The 24,135-nt window shown below is 38.3% G+C and overlaps 1 protein-coding gene across 4 annotated transcripts; it reads right to left on the reverse strand.

The window, feature by feature from the left end:
• Nucleotides 1–7,325: 7,325 nt before the first annotated feature.
• LOC133731643 (probable LRR receptor-like serine/threonine-protein kinase At1g06840) lies at nucleotides 7,326–15,363 on the reverse strand. Of its 4 annotated transcripts, none has more exons than XM_062159027.1 (21): nucleotides 15,139–15,363; nucleotides 14,559–14,751; nucleotides 13,992–14,142; nucleotides 13,588–13,659; nucleotides 13,331–13,402; nucleotides 12,993–13,136; nucleotides 12,816–12,887; nucleotides 12,575–12,646; nucleotides 12,290–12,364; nucleotides 11,736–11,804; nucleotides 11,528–11,596; nucleotides 11,298–11,369; nucleotides 10,999–11,085; nucleotides 10,725–10,793; nucleotides 10,009–10,511; nucleotides 9,717–9,872; nucleotides 9,035–9,318; nucleotides 8,713–8,764; nucleotides 8,287–8,540; nucleotides 8,040–8,174; nucleotides 7,326–7,912 (listed from the first exon to the last, which is right to left on the reverse strand). In XM_062159027.1, the coding sequence occupies exons 2-21, from the start codon at nucleotides 14,665–14,667 to the stop codon at nucleotides 7,562–7,564; spliced, it is 2,868 nt and encodes a 955-aa protein (XP_062015011.1). In that variant the 5' UTR covers nucleotides 14,668–14,751; nucleotides 15,139–15,363; the 3' UTR covers nucleotides 7,326–7,561. The 4 variants fall into 4 exon arrangements, with proteins under 4 accessions (XP_062015011.1, XP_062015015.1, XP_062015013.1 ...); XM_062159031.1 differs by having other exon boundaries at nucleotides 8,287–8,537; nucleotides 15,139–15,362; XM_062159029.1 differs by having other exon boundaries at nucleotides 15,013–15,153.
• Nucleotides 15,364–24,135: the final 8,772 nt, after the last annotated feature.

The raw sequence follows: 24,135 nt of genomic DNA on the forward strand, positions 1-24,135 counted from the left end.
TTGAACAACTTTGGTCAACATATCTGAAATGTTCTTGTTGGTGTGGATTTTCCTCAACTGGAAAAACTTCTTTGACACTGCATCTCGGATCCAATGATACCGATGATCAATGTGCTTAGTGCGAGGGTGATACATTGAATTTTTGCTCAAGTGAATAGCACTCTGACTATCACAATGTACCACATAATTTTCCTGCTTCACACCCAACTCTTGAACGAACCTTTGCAGCCATATCATTTCCTTGCCAGCTTCATTTGCTGCTAAGTACTCTGATTCTGTGGTGGATAATGCAACACACTTCTGTAGCTTGGACTGCCATGACACAGCTCCCCCAGAAAATGTAAATAAGTATGCAGAAGTGGACTTTCGATTATCAAGGTCTCCTGCCAAATCTGCATCTGTAAAACCTTCCAAGATTGGTTTTGATCCACCAAAACATAAACACAACTTTGAGGTGCCCCTCAAATATTTGAGTATCCACTTGACAGCTTCCCAATGCTCTCTGCCAGGATTAGAAAGATATCTACTAACAACACCAACTGCATGTGCAATATCAGGGCGAGTGCATACCATGGCATACATAAGACTACCAACAGCTGATGAGTAAGGGATACCTGCCATCTTGTCTTTCTCTACTTGTGTGGTTGGACATAATAATCTGCTTAACTTGAAATGATTACCTAGAGGTGAGCTTACTGACTTAGCTTCTTTCATGTTGAACCTTTCAAGCACCCGTTCAACATACCTCTCTTGTGACAGCCACAATTTCTTCGCCTGCCTGTCACGAGTAATCTCCATGCCCAAAATCTGCTTAGCTGGCCCTAAGTCTTTCATATCAAATGACTTTGATAAATCTGCTTTCAATTTGCGAATCATAGAAACATCTTTGCCCACTATTAACATATCATCAACATAGAGCAACAAAATAATGAAGTTACCTCCAGTAAACCGCTGGAGATACACACATGGATCTGCATCAGTTCTCTTGTATCCATGACCCACCATGAATGAGTCAAATTTCTTGTACCATTGCCTTGGTGCTTGCTTAAGCCCGTATAGACTTTTCTTCAACTTGCAAACCATGTGCTCCTTTCCCTCGACCTCGAAACCTTCTGGTTGCTCCATGTATATTTCTTCTTCCAAATCACCATGAAGAAATGCCGTTTTCACATCTAGCTGCTCCACCTCAAGATCCATGCTAGCTGCCATGCCCAAAATGACTCTAATAGAAGTCATCTTGACAACTGGTGAGAAGATCTCATCAAAATCTATTCCTTCCTTCTGCCCAAAACCTTTCACTACCAAGCGAGCCTTGAACTTTGTCAACTGTTCATTCTCGTCTCTCTTCAACTTAAACACCCATTTATTTTTGAGTGATTTTCTGCCTTTAGGAAGCTCCACCAATTCGTAGGTGTCATTCTTCAATAAGGACTCCATTTCAGACTTCATCGCCAACATCCATTTATCACAGTCTGCATGAGTCTTTGCCTCCTCAAAGCATTCAGGCTCTCCATCATTGGTCAACAGAATGTATCTGGAATATGGATTATCTCCATCACTAGTCACCAATATATATTGTGAAGAATGATACTTGGTATTTGGCTTTGGCTCTCTGTTGGATCTTCGAACTGGTACTTGGGCATTTTCTAGCTGCTCCCCCTGATTTGGCTCCCCCTGATCATTATCTTCAGGTTCTGCTGCTTCTGCTTCCGCCATATCAGGAATATCTTCATTTACCATATCTTGAGCTTTGTCACTAGGTTCTTCTTGAAGCGGTGATGAATCGTAGGTGAGCTGGTCTGCATGTTCTACTTCATTTTTGTCAAAATCCGCAATGGTTTGACCTTCATGAAACACCACATCTCTGCTTCTGAATAATTTCTTGGTCTTTGGATTCCACAACCGGTAGCCCATCTCTTCATTGCCATATCCAAGAAAGATACACGGCATGGCCTTGTCATCCAGCTTTGATCTTTGCTCCTTTGGCACATGTGCAAATGCTTTGCACCCAAACACCCTCAAGTGGGAATATGAAACGCTTCTACCGGTCCATACGCCTTCGGGAGTCTCCAAGCCCAACGGTACACATGGTGTTCGGTTAATAAGGTAACATGCGGTTGTCATTGCTTCGCCCCAAAACTTCTTTGCCAGGTTGGCCGTCTTCAGCATGCTTCTCACTTTTTCTAGAATGGTGCGGTTCATCCTTTCTGCTACACCATTATGTTGTGGGGTGCCAGGAATTGTCTTCACGTGTTTGATGCCATGCTTCGAACAATAATCTCTGAACTCGTTCGAAGTGTATTCTCCGCCATTGTCACTACGGATACATTTGAGGGTTCTTCCTGTCTCCCTCTCCACCATGGCATGAAATTCCTTAAAGGTTTGAAACACCTGGTCTTTTGTTTTCAACAAATAAACCCAAACCTTTCGTGAAGCATCATCAATATAAGTGACAAAATATTTATTATGACCTACTGATTCAACTTCCATGGGGCCACATACATCTGAGTGTACTAGGTCTAATACATTTTCTTTCCTTGTAAATGTTCTTGTGAAACTAACTTTATGTTGTTTACCAAATAAACAATAATCACATAAGTCAAGTGAGGTACCTTTGGCAAAGGGAATTAGAGACTTCTTTGCCAAAACTTGCAATCCCTTCTCACTCATATGACCTAGTCGCTTGTGCCATAAACTTGGAGAAGAGTCGTCTGCAACATTCAATTCTCCTTTGCATATTTTGCCATATGTCTTATAGAGGGTGCAACACATCTTCCCTCTAGCAACCACCAATGATCCCTTGGTAAGCCTCCACTTTTGATCACCTCCATGATGATGAAACCCTTGTCGGTCAAGCACACCGGTTGACATCAAATTGAAACGTAGACCCGGAACATGTCTAACATCTTTTAACATAAGCTTGTTGCCCAAATCGGTCTCAAAACAAATATCTCCAATTCCTGAAATCTTGGAGTAACCATCGTTGCCCATCTTCACCGTCCCAAAGTCACCGCCTTGGTATGTAGTGAAGTACTCCAAGTGTGGAGTAGCATGAAAAGAGGCTCCAGAATCAACGACCCATGCAACACCGGAACAATCATCAACATGTAAGCATTCACCTTCAAGACAAAGGAACTCACATTCATCTTGAGACACGGAAGCTGCAGTGTTTCTCGTGTCATCGTTCGGTTGATGTGTATTGCCATCTCGACTCTCCTTCGGATCCTTCTTCAACTTGTTGCAATTCCTCTTCATGTGGCCAAAAATACCACAATGATGGCATTTTCCATTGAATCTTGTCCTGGATCTGCTCACACTCCTTCCATGGCCTTTGGGTCCCCTGCTTTTGCTCCTTCCTCTATACTCCGTCACAAAGACTTGGCTATTGTCCGAGCTTGAAGCTTTTCTTCTAGTTTCTTCATTCAACATGTTATTTTTAACATTATCCATAGACAATACGCCATCTGGAGCAGAATTACTTACAGTTACAACAAAGGTCTCCCAATTGTCCGGCAATGATCCCAATAGCAACAAGGCTTGCAACTCGTCATCAATCTTCATGTCCATTGTGGCCAATTGATTGATTGTACTTTGGAAGTTGTTGAGGTGCTCGGTCACTCTAACACCATCTTTGTACTTCACGTTTACGAGCTCCTTGATTAGAAATGCTTTCTTGGCAGCAGTCTTCTTCTCGAACAAGGACGTCAACTTCAGCCATAATTCATGTGCATTGGTTTCATTAGACACATGGTGGAATACACTGTCATCCACCCATTCGCGGATATGACCGATGGCTTTGCGGTTCATCTTCGTCCAGGTCGGAACTGAAGTTCCTTCCGGCTTGGCCTCCTCTCCTACGATTGGCTCATGCAAATCTTTGCAATAGAGAATATCCTCCATTCTCGGCTTCCATGTAATCCAATTAGAGTGGTTGAGTCGGATCATGGTACTCCGTGAACTTTCCATTCTAACACCTCACGAACCAAGAGCTCTGATACCACTGTTGGGAAAAGTAATAGAATGGAAATAACAACTCCAACCACAAAAGGATAATATGCAAAGAAATAAAACGAGTAAAAGAAAGTGAACACCGGATATAACGTGGTTCAGCAAAATGCCTACGTCCACGGGGCAGCAACAACAAGAACTTCCACTATGATAATGTGGGTACAAGAGATACACAGCTTCAAGAACACTACTTGAAGGAAACTCTCTCTAACACTTGTTTTTCTGCCTAACCACAACTACACTCTCAACATGCAGTAAAACACTCTTCACTCTCTACTTGGATGAAGATGTTTTTCTCACACTGTTTGTAGTTTGGGCTCTCTGCCTCTTTTGGTTTCTGCACTCTCTTTCTGCCTTCTTTTCTCCTTTTGCTTCTTCGACTGGCGATATGGGATTATATATCCCATACTCTCTCTCCAGCTCTCTCTCCAAAGCCGGCTGCAGGTTTTTCTCTTTTCCCTGTCTTCTGCTACTTTTGCTTTTCCCTGTTTTCTGCTACTTTTCTTTGTCTCCTGCTTTCTTTCTTTCTCTCCTCCAATTAAGGAGGGACTGGCCCAGGGACTGGCCCATCAAGAATTACTATGGATGAAGCTAACCCTGCAAGCGAAAACTCCTAAAACATTTCTGATGAGAGGCTAAAGTTACTTCCATTGCAACAATTCTCAAGTTCAAATTGTCTTGCACACATCCTCTGAGATTAGTACTACGTATTACAATGCGTATGTGTGCAAGACAATCAGATAATGAGAATTAAACTGAAAATAATCCGAACAAAGGCAACAAATCCCTGTTGAATCTTCATCCCCTATTTCTGGCAGAAAGAGTTGCACTCAAACAATATTCCAAACATTGGAGCTTGGATAGCAAGAATATATAGAAGGGTAGAGGAATTAGGGCACAAGAGTCTCATTGATCGAAGAAATAATCATAAATATATTGTGAGCCTCATCTCAACCAATATACAAACAAGCAAGTGCATCCTCAAGTTCAGATTGTCTTGCAGACATCCTCTTATATATGAAACTAAGCCATCTCCCAATGAGGATGTCTGCAAGTCAATCAGAACCTGAGAAATGAGCTTAAGACCAGGTGGAGGGGAGCGGCTTTGGGCGTTTTGGGTCTGGGAAAAATGGGAGAAAACTGGGGTTTAAATTTCTAACAGAGGAAAAACAATGAATGAACAAACATTATTTTCTTGAATTGGGGATTGGTGTAAGGAAATCCTCCTCGAAGGCAATTCCTTCAGTCTTGATCCACTATATATAAATGACAGAAAGAGTTGCCATCGAGGAAGAATGACCAAACACCATTCCGAACAATCAAAGACTGAGATTGCAGGCTATCCTTGCATTTGGTAAATACTTGATTGTTGATCATATATATGGGGAGTGAAGGGTACGTAGAGAAATTAGGGCACACCAAAGACACACACACACAAAAAGGCACATTGATCGGTTCCATCCATTAAAGAACTCTGACCCTTCATTTGAAATTCAAATTCAATTCCTCTGCACCAAATCTTCAGTTTCAAAGATGCTCTGTGCAGACTGAGAATTCAGGTTCTGATCTCCAGTGAAGAGCAAAGCAGACTGAGACGGATTGTTCGACTACTTACCAAGATCAGAGCTGGAGATAAGACTGACCGTTGACCATTGACCATGACTCTATGAGGTAATAATTTCAGAGTTCAATTTTTTTTTTTTTTTAGAAGTTGTGAGAAAGAAGAAATCTCGATTAAGATAACAAAAATGCATTCTGAGCAATTGTCTGTGATTGTCAAGTGTATTAGACTATTACAACAGTACGTTTTCCAATAGAAGGTTCAAACAATGTACTACTCTCTCTATACTATAATTCTTACAGAATCAAGTTTAACAAGAAATACCGTGCAAAAATCATGATACAAAAATGTTAATCGGCGCGGATGCCTTCCATCGGGGTTGTCAATAGTGCTTTGGACACGAAACTGTTAGATTACCTTATTGGATGTGGTACCTTGCAATTTAACAGTTCTCGGCTCGGAGTACCATAGAATTTTTGCAACACTTAAGGGCTTCACTCTACGCTCAAGAACTTTTCCACCTTGAATAATGTGCATAGCTACCTAAACCTCGTTTGATTGATGCAAGTACATGACTGTAATCTAGCAAAGTAAAATACAACATTGTAATTAGATTTTGGACCAAAGGCATGATGATGAATGCATATGTATGCGTTTCTGTAGAGTTTTAAGTGGCACAATCTCCAAAGGTTTGAATAAGTTACAAAGATTTGGCCCAAGCTGGTACAAGTTGGTCCCCCGAACGAATCTACAACACCAGAATGGAAAGGGTTCACCTGTACCATGGCAATGGAGCCGAAGCAGCTGGTAGAGCAACTTGGATATAACCCAATCCATATGATCGGTTAACATATGCGCACTAGTACACTACTTGGTCCGATGGAGTAAAAAAATATAACCAGCATATGGAGGAGATTCAAGTATTCAACTGCTCCGGCTAGTAATCCCATATGGAGTTGCCCTTGCTAGTCCGCTTGTTCATTATAGTTCTCTGCTTACCGATTGAAATCCTAGACTCATATTGCTTGGAGAAGCTCTGTTGATATCTCTTCTCCTCTTGGAAGATCGTCATCTATGAAGGTGTCAATTCCCTTGTGACGCACAGTATTGTACAGTCGTACAGATGACCTGTAAAATTATTGCTCGTATCCTCGCCTCCAAAGCTCAGAAACACATCATTTTTGTAACTTCGTTGTTTTGAACAAGAAGAAGAATTGGGAAAAAGAAGAGGAAGAAGCCAGAGAGTTGGGACTTGAGAGTGGTGTGCGGTTTTCTCTGGTAACATATTTTAGGCCTCAATGGTCATGCATACGAAGCATGCAGCTTGCTAGTAGTAGCTACAAGCCTACAATGTGAAGTTGAAAGTCGAAAAGGAATGACAAGTGTGTGGGAGTCTGAGACTGATATTTTTCTTTGCTTTTGGTTTTTGGTGCAACGGAGAAGCAAAGAGAAACCACAGATATCACCTGAGGAGCCTTGAGTGCAGTCCAAGCAACCTGAAAAGTGAGTGAAGGATGGTAGAGGTCCAGAGGAAATAGGGCAGCACCCACGGAAGGCCACTTTGATGGGTTCCATCCATCAAAGAAATCATGACCCTTCATTAGAAATTTAAATTCAGTTTCAGATGCTCTATGCAGGTTGAGAATTTCTGATTTGCAGAGAGCAGACCAGACTGAGTAGGATTAACCATTGACCAAGTGTTCAGAGATGCAGACAAGACTTACCATAGACCATTGACTATGTATCAGAGTTCAACTGGGGGAAAGAAGAAATCTCAATTAAGATAACAAAACTACGTTCTGAGCAATTGTTTTTGATTGTCAGGTGCATTATTGTTACAATAAAAGGTTCAAACAATGTACTTCTGCCTCTAACTATCATCCTTACAAAATATTACTGTAACAAGAAAGGCTGTACAAAAACCAGGATACAAAAATGTGAATCAGATTTTAATTTTCCAGAACAAAAGCGAAATGTTGCTAGGGTTCCTAGCTATCTTGGTGTGATTGTAGGTATGACTCCACTAACAAGGTCACTGCCGGAGACATCTGAAGAAACATAGGGATTCTTCCCTGCATTGGATGAAGATGGTGAATCGCTCACTACCTTTCCGGTACTACTACTGAGCACTGATTCCGTTGTTCTGCTGTCCGTCCCCGGCATCATAAACCATATGTTTTCGAGCTCTCGAACCACCTCTGCCATTGAGGGTCTTGCATCTGTCTCATCTTGACAACACTTGAGGGCTAAACTCAAGAACTTTTCCACACAGTCAGAAGGATAAGACCCCATTAGCCCATCAATTACTGAGAAGATCATACCGGATTGGAATGCAATATTTACCTAAAGTGGAAGAAAACCAACTTAAAATAACATAAAAATGTTGATTACAAAATGAGGTTGCGTTGTTTACAACTTTACATAATAATCACATCATATGGTTTACATATCTACTTATCATAGGAGTTACCTCTCGAACAATGTTTTTTCCATGTGAGATTGGCTGCATTCCAGTTAAGAGCTCCAGAAACACAACACCGAGGCTATAAACATCACTCTTGTCTGTTAGTTTATGGGTTAAGAAGTACTCCGGATCAAGGTAACCCTGCAAAATCAATACACATAATAAGAGAGAGCAGGCACCTTCCTTATCTTCCTCTAAAGAGACTTTTGATCACATCACTTTTAATAATGCAAGTAGAATTTTAGAATCTTACTGGCGTCCCCTTCACTACTGTGGATACATGAGCAGGCGTAGTCCCTTCAAGATCAGGTACTGGGGCAAGTCGGGAAAGTCCAAAATCAGCAACCTTTGCTACAAACTTGGAGTCCAATAATATGTTGCTGGCCTTGATATCTCGATGGAATATCGGAGGGTTGGCTTCTGTATGTAGGTAGAGGATGCCCCTGGCTGATCCCAGAGCAATTCTCAATCTCATTTCAAATCCCAGAGGTTCTTTCGACCTAACTGCTATACGAAGTATCAATTATATGTTACAGAATATCATTTGACTTGAAAGTTTCGTTTCATGTTAAGACTCAAAACTAAAATGCTCTATCACCAATTCTAAGTAAAATATTTAGTAGCATTGAGATGAAGCAAAAAGGAAAGGCATAATGAAAAGACAACTGTTACTATTTACCAGAGAGGTGATCCCTTAGAGTGCCATGCGACATGAACTCATAAACCAACATCTGCAAGTCAAAATCAATACGCTATGAAGCTTTTCTAAAATGAAAATCTATCGGTTCCTCTATAGCAAAGACCAGCAAGAAGAGTAAAGAAGGTGCCAAACATTGTTGGTTCCTAATGTTGATGGACTTTAATAGACCAATTTACAGATAGAACTTATAGTCATAAACATCCATAGATTTAACATCCATAGATTTCTTTTTAAAATTGGAATGAAAAATGTTCTGATGAAAATGTAGCATAATTACATAAAAAAGGATAAGCACAAGTACCTGTTCACCTTCATCATCACAATATCCAACTAAGGAGACCAGATTCCTATGATGTAAGGGTGACAATAGTTCTATTTCTGTTAGAAACTCCTTCTCACCCTGTAACGATCCTTCTTGTGCACGTTTTATGGCCACAAGTGTGCCATCAGCCAGAGTGCCTTTGTATACCTTTCCATAACCACCTTGGCCAATTTGAGCAGAAATGTTAAAATTGTCTGTAGCAGTGGCCATTTCTCCATAAGTGAAAGCCTTAACACCATCAATTTTTATGGAACTCTTCGATTCTGCATATAAACAGAGCACATTGTTAAAAATGAAATTATTTAGATAATAGACCAAGAGGCGTTGTGCCTTCCGAATCTTGTCACATTATTATGAAATACAGTCATATTGGTTCATCAGTACAATCCTAGGAGAAGGTATTTACAGAATATCAAAAACTGTATATACAGGTCATGGTCCCTATCAACATTCATTTGTAGTTAACTCGTATATTATCTTGTTCACCCAAAAAAACACACACACACAATTGTACTACATAAAGAAAAGTTGCTAGTCTCCAGCCACTGGACCAGAGGGGACGAAATGAGGTCACAATCAGTGGCCAGCTTCAAATTGGCTTTTCTTGGGAAATGATTATCTAAACAAACAGCATTTTCTCTTTATGACATAGGATACTCACTACGACGTCTTCTTGAAATAGCAGGGTGGTTCCTCTGATGCCTTCTCAGTATTAAAAAACAGACAACTGCAGATAATGCAACAGCACTGGCAAAAGTTCCTACTATTATGCCAGCCAGAGCACCCTTGCTTACACCAGACTTCTTAGAGGGGACAACTGTGACATCAATAAGAACCGTGAGCATCGACGACAAATAAAAATTCACCTAAAACTGGAAATCCGTTCCTTAGCTTAGGAACGGACGTCCGCAGCCAAGAGAAAGAACATAAAAAATAAGGTTTTTGAGACACACCGCCCTTATAAGGATCCAATAGATCGATGCCAATTAGCTCATAAGGTCCGAACAATTCACTATCGGGAATATTCCATCCTGTGAACATGCCAAGGATTCTTTGGACTTCACTCTTATTGAAAATATGGGAAATATTGGGATTAGCAGCAACATATACAGGGAAAAGCTTCAGTGATATTCCCAGTCGAGGTCCCTTTTGCCATACAAATGAAGCAATGTCCAGTTGATCAAGATCTAAGACGAGACCAGATGTAAGATACTCCTCAAATGTACTTTTGTAAGGGCGAAAATCTGAGAATCCAGGACTTTTCAACCGATATTCAATAAGTAGTGGAGCAGCACAGAAACAAACTACAGGAAGATATTCGTAAGGAGGCGGGCATGCTTGACTTGGACAGCCAGCAGTAGAGTTGGTTGAACTCTCACTGTCATCTTCATCATCATTTTCAGATCCACATAAATTGTCTAGGTTAGCATTCGAGCAAACTGGATTTCCCTGAAGCCTGGACAATAATAATCAAAACAGGACCTGATCAAACACTGGTACATGGTGCACTAATATGAAATTATAACTAAAGAGCAAATCCAGATTTGTTAGTGAGCAGATATGTAAGTTTAACAAATCGTGTATTTAAGATGCTAAATATATGTATAGGAACAACATAAATTGCACTCAACATTAATGTTGTATGTAGAAACCAAGTTCAGAAGCAAACCAGACAGTGACATTCTGTGGGGTTTGAGTACTGCCAGATATATTTGTAAGCTGATTGTTCTGCAACTCCCTGCAATATCAGAAACCAGACACCACCTATTAGCAAACTGTTGATAAGATATATACAAGTAAAAAAAAAGGAAGGTTAAATTATATTCTTTGATTAGAAAAGGAATTGGAATCAACATATATAAAGAGGATGTAAATTCACATAAACACAACCCCACTGACCCACTCACTCTTAATAAGAGTAAAAAATTTCTCACAGTTCTTACAAGATTAGTCTTTCTGTTGCATTGAGTGTCGTATCATTCCAAAGGGATGCTGGAACAATGCCACTCAGTGAATTGTTCGCAATGGACCTGCCATGCGAAATAAATTCTCAGTTTATTCCATTGCATAGTTTGTATAACTGAACTGCTATAACAGTTAATAGCATTATATGTAAAATAGCTCCTCCAGTATTGACAGAGTAAGGTCGAAGCTCAGATTTAGCTAAGTAAGATTAATAAACAATGCAGTGAACCATATAAATAATTGCAAAATAAGGAAAAAGCATATTGAAATCACTCACAATCTTTGAAGCAGTGGAAGACCGGAAAAGTTGGCAGGAATGCTCCCAGTAAGAGTGTTGTTTGATAAATTTCTGTGGACATGGGTCACATGTTAAAATTAAAAAGATCATTACAATCCTTCAAGAATCAAATATGTGAGTCCCCAAAACTCAATGACACATTTTTCAGAAAAACTAACATTAAATTCATGATAAGTGCCAAAATGTATATGCAATATAGATAGTCTTACATTGTTATGATGTCATCCGAAAGTTTTCCCAGAGGTATGGATCCATTTAGCCGATTCCTACTTAGATCTCTGAAAGTTTGTATCAATAAGTACTATATAAATAAGATATTGTTCTTTCCCATGCATGTCATATTCTACGAATAATTTGAACAGCCATAAAATCACTATAAATAATGGAGTATGAAGGGTAACCGTTGAATGAACTCACAAATATCCAAGTTTGGGTATCCTACTGAAATCAGGAATAGGTCCTTCTAAGTTGCAGTTCCTGAGACTCCTGCCAAAACCAACCAAAATACAAACACGTTCAATTGGATATAACCCTCATGTTACATGCTTAGAGAATATTTCTTTATTTTCATTAAATCAGAGTATAAACATCACACAATAACGGAACAATCAATAAGATTCATGCATTTACTATTTATGCAAAGTACTATTACACTTCATGCTCATATGATGCAGTTACACCACCCCAAAAATTTGAGCAAATTTATCTGCTTTTGTCACTACTTGTCTAGATGCGCTCTATTCAAATGTTGGAAGCTTTGTGATTGTTTCCCAACTAAATTATACATTTTCCCTATCTCTTGATCATCTTCTACTGGAATACATTTCTATAACAGTTAGTCTTAGCAATTTAAAAGATGAGTAACTTCAAGGCTATTGGCTTCACCTCAAGGTGTACAGAATAGCAAGTAAAAAGAAAAGGAGATGCTAGCACCTAGCAAGCTGACAGAAAGAGTCAGAAGTTGCACTTACAACTTCAACAGTTTAGACATGTTGCCATAAGAAGCCGGAATTGTACTCCCATCAAAGTTGTTGTTGTCAAGTTGACTGCAAAATAAAGATGATAGGACTAAGAAACTCGAAATGGGATTACATCTGTATTATTGCGTTGAAGAAAGGAAAATCTAGAAAATTATTGACCAAAGGGATACAAAATCAAAAGGCAATGATGAATACATATTACCCACATAACAGGAAATTAAAGGTAAGGATATACAAAAGAAACATAACTAAGGTGGATTATGAAGTAAGACATACAGTATTAATAAGTTCGGCAGATCTGAGAACTCTGGTGGAAGATACCCAGATAAGTTGTTGTTGTCAAGAAGACTGCACAGTGTCAGATTCATTTATTTAACAGAAGATGGTCATAATACAGAAACAAAAATGAAGAGGATGTGACAATAATAATAAACTCAATTTAAGATTCTGATTGGTCTCACTTAATCCAGTTAATGGACGCAATTAAGCACGTGGAAATAGCCAGTACGATACTTACAAGTGGACAAGACTCGGTAATCTGGAAAGCTCAGATGGAATTTGCCCGCTAATTGAATTGTTGTTCATGTGACTGCTCAAAAGGAGGAAAAAATGTGAAACAGAAGAAAGAGAGATGAAAAATTAATAGAAAGTAAAATTATCATCTCTTAGCTACAGCAGCATCAAAGACCCTCACAAGTGCTTTGTTTTGTTCAAATTTGCAAATGATTTAGGTATCGGTCCTGAAATTTGGTTCTGGTCAATTTGTATTCTGTCCAAGTTCGGAAGAGAACCAAGCTCTTCAGGCAGGGGACCTGACAATTGGTTTCCATTCAGCAGCCTGGAAACACAGAATATTAGAAGTAAATACTCAAGTAGTTTTATAGTAAATTCAATAACAATTCGGGAATATTTCTAAGCTTATATGGGTTTTTGAATGGTTTAACACAAACGAATAGTCATGGATGCCAATCTAGACCTGCCAAGTATTTAATCTATCCAAATCTTGCCAGGGAAACAAAGCAGATTACTTACAAGAGTTCCAAAGATGTAATGTTGCCTATCTCCTTTGGTATACTTCCACTTATGTTGTTCCACATAAAATCCCTACAGCAGAATAGATGAAGGAATATGCATCAGAGGGAAGAGAAAATCATTCACCATGGAAGGAGAGTAGTACAGAGAGAAAAGGTTCTCCAAGAATTTATAATTAGACTACTTTCTTTTCCAAGAACAATTTAAAATCAGACAGGAGTTCTAGTTTACCCAATATTAGTGTAAAAGGGCCTTACAATATTATCACATAAGATAGGCGGCCAAGCTCTGGTGACAAAGTTCCTGAGAGATTCATATCTAGTAGTTGCCTGCATTAAAGAAGTTGAACAAGTCAGCATAGGGAATTTATTTGAACATAAATTTTCTGGTGACCACAACGTAATTCCAAACATGAACAATAATTAAGTCCCTGATCCCTAGATGACTAACGAGTTGCTTTTGGGACAAAAGGATCAAATTGATAGATGTTTTATTTCATTGCTATACCATCTAAGCATAAAAGTTAGAACTACGTTCCATGATTTCTTCCACAGTAAAAGGACTCTCACAACAAAGGTGAAAAGAAAGAAACAAAGGTTAAAGGTATATCCCCATACAGTCAATGATACTGCAAGATACAGATAAGAAATAGAAACCATACAATTCTTGAACATGAAGATATCCATCATCTAATGATCTGTTGAAGCACAAAACGCCTGTCCAGTTTTCTGTACATGGATCCCCTTGGTTCCAATTGCTCAGATTCTTGTTGGGATCGATCAAACTTTTCTTTATGGCCTTCAATGCCGTCACTGAGATATAAAACAAATGATAATGACAACTTCATCAAAACAAACAAGGATATCCTGATCAAAACAAGGTAATGTCACCAATTTATACATCATGAATGAGTCAATCACAATATTATCATTCAAACATAAACGCGTAAATATTAATTCATCGCAAGGTCTTATGCATGTAAAGTGAACTGGAATTGGACATAAGCACCAATCCCTCAAGAACAAAGTAAACTGGAAAATTGAAACAGGTAGCTTCATTCATTAATTGAATCTACCAATAAGCACAAAAAGGCAACTCACACTCCTGATTCAAAAACTTATAGTACAAACTTGCGCAATAACAACTTTTATTCCCCATACAACTAGAACTGGTGAACAAACAAGGAATCTTAAAATTGCAAAGCTGCCTAAAACATAAGTAAAATCACCTTCTACTGGGTTGGTAATATTCTGCGCTTGTGTTCCAGCTTGTAGTGAAGACCAGCACAAGCACACGGCCAAAACGGCCACACACGTCCAAGCTGTAGATTGATACATCCCCACAGTGTAAATATCACTAAAATTCTGATACACCTTTTATAACCCAACTGCTGAAGTTCATGCAGGATTCGAATAGTCCCCCTGACATGGCAACAAGCATAACAAAAAAGATTGCAAATTGAATCAGTGAGCAGCCCAAGTAGATTAAAAGGCAGAGCTTTAACTTGAACACTTGAAATGAACTAAATTCTCAATTCTCAGACAACTCAATAAGCTCCAAACACTTGAAAACAAAACATGGGAATCAAAAAATGAAAAGAAAAACCATATGCCAGACAGCTTGAGACGGAAAGAAAGAAAGAAACCCAATTGCCAGCAAGTGATAGAAATATAAGAACAAACCTCAATTGGCCATATCCATATAAAGTCTTAAACTTTTATAATGATGCAGAGACATAAGCTTATTGGGTTGAATATACCAACTGTGAGAGAAAGAAAAACAGCATTGAAAAAAATGAGAAAATGGACCTTTTTGTGTTTGGTATGTATCTGACCAGGTCGCCATAACTTCCAATGCTGCATAGGTTATTGATGATGGTATTAATGGTGATTCTAGTACTGCTAACCATCCTTTTCTTTTGCACCTTTTTTTTTATGCCTACAAATTGGAAGAAGAAAATTAGATAAAGAATATAAAAGAAAAGTGGGTTCTTCTTGAATGGGATTTGGCTTGACTTTGTGTTTGGAAGGTAGGCAGCTTTTGTTTAGTGTTTGCAATTGTTTACAGGGAGCTGACGTCTGGGAAATTATGGTGCCAACTGCCAACTACCCAATGAGCGGGAGAGACAGTTGACCCCAAATTTGTCCATTATTTTCATAAAATAATTCAACCCCAAAATAAATACAAAATTATTTTTATATATGTAGGTTATCCATTTTGCATTTGCTTCTATTTTTATACAAGTGTTTCAAAACAGACGTAAGTTTAGTATTTTAAACGAGTGTGAAAAGATTGTCCAAAAAGAAGAAGAGCAATTACCAAAAAAAGAAGAAGAAGAGCAAGTGTGAAAAGTGTTGAAAATGGACGTAAAAATTGTTTCCCATCACTAAAGTTAAAGATGTAGGATTGTAGGAAGGAGATATTCTAGTTAGAAAGTTCTTGCGTAAAGTTGAGTGTTCTTAATTTGTAAAGCTACAAAATTTGAGTTGTGTTACTCATTTTTAAAAATAGGACACTAAAAAAATAAAATAAATAAAATAAATCTTAGATGCTCTTATTTTTCTTTCCTTATTTGTCCAACTTGAAATTTTGGTAAGATAAAGTTATGCTATGATATTCCACTTCTGTCAGAAACTACTTAGAACAAATGTGGGCACAAAATGTCATTGATATATATTCACCTGAATGGAATTGATGTCATTGATAATTGAAGAATTAGGTTATTCATATCCTAACAGAGATTATGCCACGTACTGTCATCACTTGTTAGACACTTAGACCTAATTTCAACAAAAAAAAATATTGTTGTCAATTGTCATGATCCATAGTCCCAATTCAAAACCCTAGCTAGAAAACTATAAGAGACTACAAATGAACTGACACTGATGCCATACTAGTATCATATATATACTCCCTCCCTTTTGAAGATCTCTCTTCCGGCAGCTCACTAAATGATATTCTTATTCAAAGAGATAAATAACTTCTTGAATGATTTACACACAATCTTGATCACGTTTAAGTTAATTTTTTTTAACAAGATCACGTTTAAGTTAACTGAAAATGATACTATATGCATTCAATTTTTTTCCTCAAATTTGTTGCAGTCTGCAGACTGCATAGATCATTTTAATTAAGCAAGCTAGGAATCTCAGTTGACATACATCTATAATTAAAACTAATTGATATAGACGTTGTTAATAGAGGTATAATTAAGTAGACGGCATCTTAGAACAGAAAACTCAGAAGAGTACTTAAAAGGTACATATTAGGTGTCCATGGCATGAGCAGATGAACCTGCAGACTTGGGATTCAATAGTTTGTTTAAGAGCTTAATTAAGATCCATTATCATTGGACTAGTCCATATATTAAGTGGGAACACGTACATATAATTAGTGAGTCAACTAGCATGGTTTGATCATTTCTGCATGACATAATCTTGTTCATCAGCAGTAAATGACCAAATGTCACTTAAAGCGAATTCCATGGTGGCATTTGAAGTCATAGATAGTTGTTCATCGATCAGCTTCACTGTTCCTGTAAAGGTCTATCGTTTTAGTCTTTTAGATAAGGGCATAAAGTCCGATTCACACGAAAAGTAGGCCATCACTAAGATTAGCTAATTTTGTTTGAGAAGTCTCATCAACTTTGTCGGCATATATATATAAGCAGTGTCCAGTGAAAGCAACCTTAGGGCACGTTTACTTACTTGGAAGGAAAGGGAATGATTACGGGGTAAAAACATTCCTGCGTTTACTAACACATAAAGGAATCGGAATGATTCCGAGTAAAAGAAATCCTGCGTTTACTAACACATGAAGGAATCGGAATGGATGTAGGTCCCACCTCCTTATCAGGAATCGATTCCTGAATACTCAGGAATTCGATTACGAAGGGGGGAGATGAGTTTAGGAATCATTCCTCCGGAATCAATACCGATTCCTTTCTTCTCCCATTCCACTTGTCTCCGATTCATGATTATTTTCCATTCCAAGTAAGTAAACGTGCCCTTAGTTCTTCCTCAATTTTGTTTAAAGCGCCACAAAAAAGGTATTATGATTCTATGGAGTGCATGTTTAGTTTTCTTTTCATAAAATGGCATAACAGTAAGATGTTTGTAGAAAGTGTTTTTTTTTTTTTTTTTTAAAATAAAGACGACCGAATGTACATAAGTCAACCAAAAAAAGATATTTCCAAGCTTCTTGTTTTTTCTCACAAATAAGAGAAATTACTCGTTTGGCGACCAATAATCCCAATCCTTGTTGTAAGGAGCCTCATAAATCCCTCCTCCTTGAGTCTTCTCGGAGCTTTGATTTACTTCTGTTCTTTGCTTTCAATTTTTTTCTTTCGGTTTTTCTGGGTTTTCTTCCCCTTTGTATTCTCTGTTGTAACCAAAAAAAAAAAGGAGCCTCATAAATCAAAACACTGATTATACATGTGCTTGATTTTAATTACATGCATAGAGACAATTAAGCACAATGTTGTTAAATGGAACTCTTCTTACGTGTCAACAGCAAGGATATCTCACCTCATGTTTTGACTCTTATGCAGTAATTCAATTAATGTAAACAAGCCAAACATATCTTTCATCACATCATCTATTTTAATCAAGGTTTAGATTTCAACCTAGTGTGATTACGAGTTGCTTTCAAGTAATTAGTCTTGTCAAGTTTGATTTCAAAACTAATATTTATTTTGGGAGGCACTTTCGTGGCCGGCTTTTGAATACGAGAAATATGTCATGTACTGATATTGTCATTTCTCATAGATAATTTATATTAGTTTTTTTTTTTAGTTCACGTGAATTCCGTTGATAGAACGGCATATACAAACGGTCATTATGGACACCCGGTACCATTCTTTTTTCTTTTTCTTTTTTTGAATAGGAATTGATTGTATTAGTAATCAAGCCATAAAAAACAAGTCAGAGTCTAACAGAACATATATAAGAAATCCCGGGACAAACTGGGTAACCTATCTAAGCCTCAACTAAACTCATTAAAGTCTACAGGGACGCTCGCTGAACAGCAAGTCTAATCTATGCAAGAATAATCTCGCTCTCTAAGGAAAAATATTCATCTAGTCTAATCTGCCAAGCACGCAATTGTGGTACAAATAACAACTAGAAACGTCTTAGAAAAGCTTATAGAAATTACCCCTACTTCAAAAGGCTTGAGTTCAGAATGTCTAAAAGATTTGAGGACTTACGAAAGCGCGAGTCCCTTCCTCGTAGGGTTGGAACCAACACCATATGCAGCCTCCTCCGTAGCCGACAACCTTGGCATCAGGTTGCTCCTCGGGCTCTTCTTGAGAGTTTGCAGCATATAGCCCCCATTTTCAGATTTGGGCCAAATAGGCCCAGTCCCTGCCTTTAGCCCAATCCCTGCCCTAGGCTCAATCATCCTCGGCCCAGAAATCAGCTTAGTCAAACAAACGGTCAACCCTAGTGCAAAACTAGGGTTTCCCGCCAATTTTTTTGGGCCGTCTTCTTGCCCACGACTCGCCGTCGCTCTGATCTCTAGCATACCAGTCCCAGCCACCGTCGGCGCTACAAAGACCCGGCTAAGCCCTCGTCCTGCCTTCTCAAGTCGCTGGAGACCTGCACCATCACAGCCTGAGTCGGGTTTGTTTCGCCCCGATGCCCCCACCGGTGCCTCCAGCCTCTCAGACCGGATTTCCTCGGTCAAACAATTCTGTCCCACGACGCAAAGCTCCATCCAATCTAACTGTTCGCTGCCACCATGATTCAATGCTTGCACCCCAATCACGACACCTCCTTCGTCAAAATCAAGAATAAACAAATTGAATCCGCCAAGGCCCGCCGTACACCGTCGAACCAAATTGCCGGGAGGCCACACCGAGATGGCACACGTCGTCCCACCATCAGCAGCCCAAGAGGCCAGGCACTTACCAGCATAACTACTCACCCTCAAGAGCGGATCTGCGGTAAGGGAGGGGAGAGATCCGATCAAAATCAGAACCCGATTTTGAAAAAACATCCATAGAAAGATCATGGGAAGAAAGCCAACGCCAGAACGAGCCTGGCGTGTCATACGGGGATGGCCGAGACCGCCATCTTCATGCTCAGCGCCTTCAGTCGGCGCCTCTAGGGTTCCAGTCGTGCGAGACATCTCTCAATTTTCTTTGGACACCCGGTACCATTCACTGTTACAAATCTTGCTCAATGATGCAAGGAGCTTGCAAAAAACTAAACTTAAACTAGGCTTACTCAAAATACTTTTGACTTGAACCTCCCTTTGCCAATGCACGCAATTGTGGTGCGCCAGGAGGTTCAAATATTTAGTGTAACACATAGAAAAATTTAGTGTGCAAGCTATAACCAAACATAGATTGCACAATAAGTGCTTAGTTCCCTAAAAACAAGCAGGGAATTTTATTGAAAATAGAAATAGCTAAAGTTACTTAGTTAAATAGCAGCCCAGACCTAAGGTAAAAACCCTAGGCCTAAAGGAGAGCAGCACCCAAAGCCCAACATGAGTGGCTTGGCCCATCAAGTCTTCACCCCTCTGATCAGAACAGTCGCATGCACCCGGAAACCTCGCCGCCAAGACCAGCAAATCTCTGACGCCACGCCTCACCGCCATGATGCCGCCATTCAAACGACTCCCATCGAACCGGAGAGATTTAGCAACCCAAACACCCAGAGCGATTCGGCAAAACCAACCACTCGAACATGGGCCCTTTGCTCCCTAATACTCCAGCAGATCCTCGAGAAGTCACCATCGCCGCCGCTGGGCAGAACCCAGATCGCAGCGGTGCCTGCAACGTTCAAACCTCAGAGGGACCTAGAACCTGAGCACCACCGCCCACTCACTATCAAAGCCTCAAGCTCTGCAATCTCGAAAGGCAATGGGTGCCCATTCCCATCCGGCAGCATCCCAACGTTGGCACTAGCGCTGACGATGGTCTACCACCGGACGAGAGGAAGGATCGAAAAAGGTTTGCTCTTCGACTGCACTCCCTTGCGGCTAGGTCAGAGTACAATTAGAGATTAGAGATGTAAACAACAATTTTAGATAATTTATATTAGTAAATTTAAGTAATTCAACGATATTGTGGGAAGTAATTGTTGCAAGCTAAACATAAAAAAGAATACACACACACATATACATATTTATACAAATTTTTTGGATTAAGTCACCCTTCTTCGATGTTTTCCAATGTAACTAATTAAATAATATTGCAGGCTAAAGGTTCAGACTGACAAAATAACATGTAGCTCGATCAGTTGGCACTGCTGGCTTAATCATGGGAAGAATCAAAACACTTTTATAATAAAGGGTGGTTTGGAACTGCTGTGACTTAAAAAAAAAAAAAATTAATAATAATAATAAATTCGCTTCTACTGTCAATTACCCATATTTTTTAATTAAAGCTGTTTTTTTATTAGTTTAATTACCAAACATCTTAAAACCTAAAACTATAGAAAAAAAAGCTGATTTTTGTAACTATAGGCCTAAAACAATGTGGTTCGGCAACAAATAGAAGTGTTTTGGGTGAGAAATGAGAAGCAACTAGCTAGAGTGGCTATCAAAGAAAATGTTAGCTCAATTATACATGCAACTATCTTACCAAATTGCAGCACACACATGCATATAAAAGTGGGATTTTGCGGAAATTAAAGGGGAGAATATCACAAACAGTCACTACATTTTAACTCATTCAACACTTTGGTTACTCACTTCTCAGATATATTACTTTAATCACTCAACTTTAGCGACGTCTTACACATTAATCATTGCCGTTAAGTCTCTTATTACACATCGTTAAGATAGACAGTATTTGTGTCAAATCACTAAACATCTATCCATTTATCCCTTTTTTGTTTCAATGGTTTTTTTTCCTATTTCAATAGCAAATCGGCATGGTTGACTCAACAAGGTTGGGCCGCTTCAAGCTTGACCCAAATCTAACTAATCTCTTATGAGTTTCGCAAGCCTGGACTGACCCATCTAAAGAACCAGCTCCGAGCTTCCTGTAAGAATTCTATACTTACGAGATTTTTGGTCCATCAGGTACTAAATTACGTGTTAAGTTCTATTATCAAAGGTCTGGGTGTCGAATTCATTGCGGCCGATATGTTCGTTGGGGTTGTTGTTATAGAGGTTACATTGGTGTGTGGGGATGTTAGGTGTTGACAAATTTGGTGTGCTATACTGATTGTTATTGTTGCTTCTCTATTTAATTGGGACCTTGGTCTCTATCCTTTGAGATTGATGTGCAGAAAGAGCTTCTCCACTCATTCATTATTTTGGAGAATCAAATGGATGAGCAAAGTGGTAGAAGAGCATCAAATATAAATGGAAATTGAAATGGCTTACGTGTTTGAAAGTTCTAGATAGAACGTGATTCTAGGTGTCGGGTCGATTAATAGGCACGTTTCAATCCTTACTGGGCAGAAACCAAAAAAATCAGATAGAACACAGGATTTTGGTTACGCAGTGAAAACCTCAAATATGAGATTGAAAACATTACGGGGCTCTTACTCTTGAGAACCCAAAATAAAATCAATTCACTTATGATGAAGGATATGTTTCTTTACAAACACAAGTAGCACGAGCTCGGCTACAATCACTAGACTTAACTAATGAGATGTTTGTCTTCAACCTTGAACGCCTTCTTCACTTGAATGATCTTCAATTATCACTCTTCTTGCATGCACAAATTCTCTACTGGTCTTGAGAGAATCAATGCATGTAGGTGAATGAACAATGAAACATTTAGACACGGAACAAGTGTTTTATGGACTCCTATGGAACTCTTTCTAAGCAAGCAAGACACACAATAATTCTTGCGTCAAAATCACACAAAAATCAACGCTGCTTTTCTGAATATATTGAGGAGAAAACAAATCCTCAGCAATTAACCCTAATTGGACTCCTACTAGGAAAGATCTTTTAATAAAAGATATCCAATTAAAATAAACAAATCTTAAATCACCTAGGACTTTAAAGACACGATTTTATCAGTTGAAAAATATCTTTGCAAAATAAAATCTAAAAACCAAAAGATACTTTCCAAAATCGAACTTCCTAAAACGTAGGACTGACTCGGGGATTGCAACACATGTTGCAATCCCGTGCTTATGCATGAGATGCAATTACCTAATATTCTCTGATACCAGTTTGTAGGCTTCTTCAATCTTTTGTATGGGAATGCCAACACAACAAGTACAAACCCTGTATCTACAATGAATGATGAACACAGAAGGCAAATTGAGATTTTTTTTTTTGGTCGAATGGTTGAAATTGGATCCACATTTTGGGTTTTGGTTTCTACGTCACTCTTGTTCAGAGCTTTGAGAGGGCATTATTTGAGCATGGATTTGGATTCTCGTTTATATATTTTGTTGCATGTCTTAGCATTTTAGAAAAAATGACAAATCGGATCGGATAGAAGAAAGTTTCCTTGAATTATGTTCAATAGTCCTCAGACATAGAAAAATGAAGGTCAATTAAACAAAGAAAAATGATGATCGACTAAAATTCACTAAATAGTGAAAGTAGATGTCCAGTTTGTTTCTTAACCTCGTCTCTTGTTATTTCTTATTTTCAATTTTTTTAATTTTTCATTAATTTGATGAAATTATCTTTGTAATAATATATTATCCATGACTTTGCAATGAAAAGAATTAATGGAATGACTAAATTAAGTGAATAACGATGTTTAAGTTGAGTGACTAAAGTGATATTTTAGAAAAATGAGTGTCGAATGAGTCAAAGTTCAGTAATCATTTGTGATATTCTTCCGAAATTGAAATATGAAGTTTTTAAATAAATAAAAAGATTGAAATCATTATCTTTTTTTCTTCTGAAACAAAGCTAAACTTTGTATGAACAAAACTGTAGGAAGATACATGAGCAACCTGGTATTAACTGATGTTTTGTCTTTTAGGTTTGAAGTTTTTTCTACAACACTGTTAACAGTTTCGTCGGATGATTATTCTTTTGCTGACAGTCTTTCTTTGTTTCTCTCCCAAAGAAAACACAACAGAAAACAAAAATTGTTTTTGAGATTAATTGTCCGAATTAATATTAACTGATTAAAATGTTGGATAATCTACAAGTTGAGCCAAGTCTTGAACAACATACCAGTAGTAGAATTCTCCTAAATCAGTTTATTCTGAACATGAATATAGAGGGTATTGTTGACAATATGTTGTGGAAGACAATCAAGAAAGCAGGTTAATTTGCAAAAATTTTGCCAGCAGAAGTCCTGCAAACAACAAATATGAACACAATCAGATATGCACCCAAATCTGAAATGCACCCATTTGCCTTGACAGAAGTTCCAGGATGTAAACTATTGTTCATTCTGAATTTAAGAATTCATTAGTCATGGATATAACAATTGAAGAAGGCTTTCATATATGAATTTAGTTATTTAGGCATACATCATAACCAACAAAGAAAAAACGAAATACATTACATATGATACATGAATTTCAGAAAAATTAAGTCAGTATGAATCTTTAACAATTCAAAATACAAAGAAGTTGCCTCACAAAAGTAACCAAACACAGAAAGAGCAGAAATGAGAATTTCAAAATCAATTTTTTGAACAGGATTAATATTTGTAAGGCATTGACGAAGAATATGAAAATATAAACATGAAATGCAAACTATTACCACTGTAGTGTCCCATCAGTTTCACAATACCAATACCATTTTCAATACTTTCGGGTTCCACTTAAGCACTGCCTTGAAAGGTTCAGTTCATATGAATGAAATTACTCTGAAAATATAGAAGAACATACTGACCTTGATGATACATCAACTATTTTTAC

Source organism: Rosa rugosa, chromosome 2 (assembly GCF_958449725.1).
Source record: "Rosa rugosa chromosome 2, drRosRugo1.1, whole genome shotgun sequence".
In the NCBI taxonomy this organism is placed as follows: Eukaryota; Viridiplantae; Streptophyta; class Magnoliopsida; order Rosales; family Rosaceae; genus Rosa; species Rosa rugosa.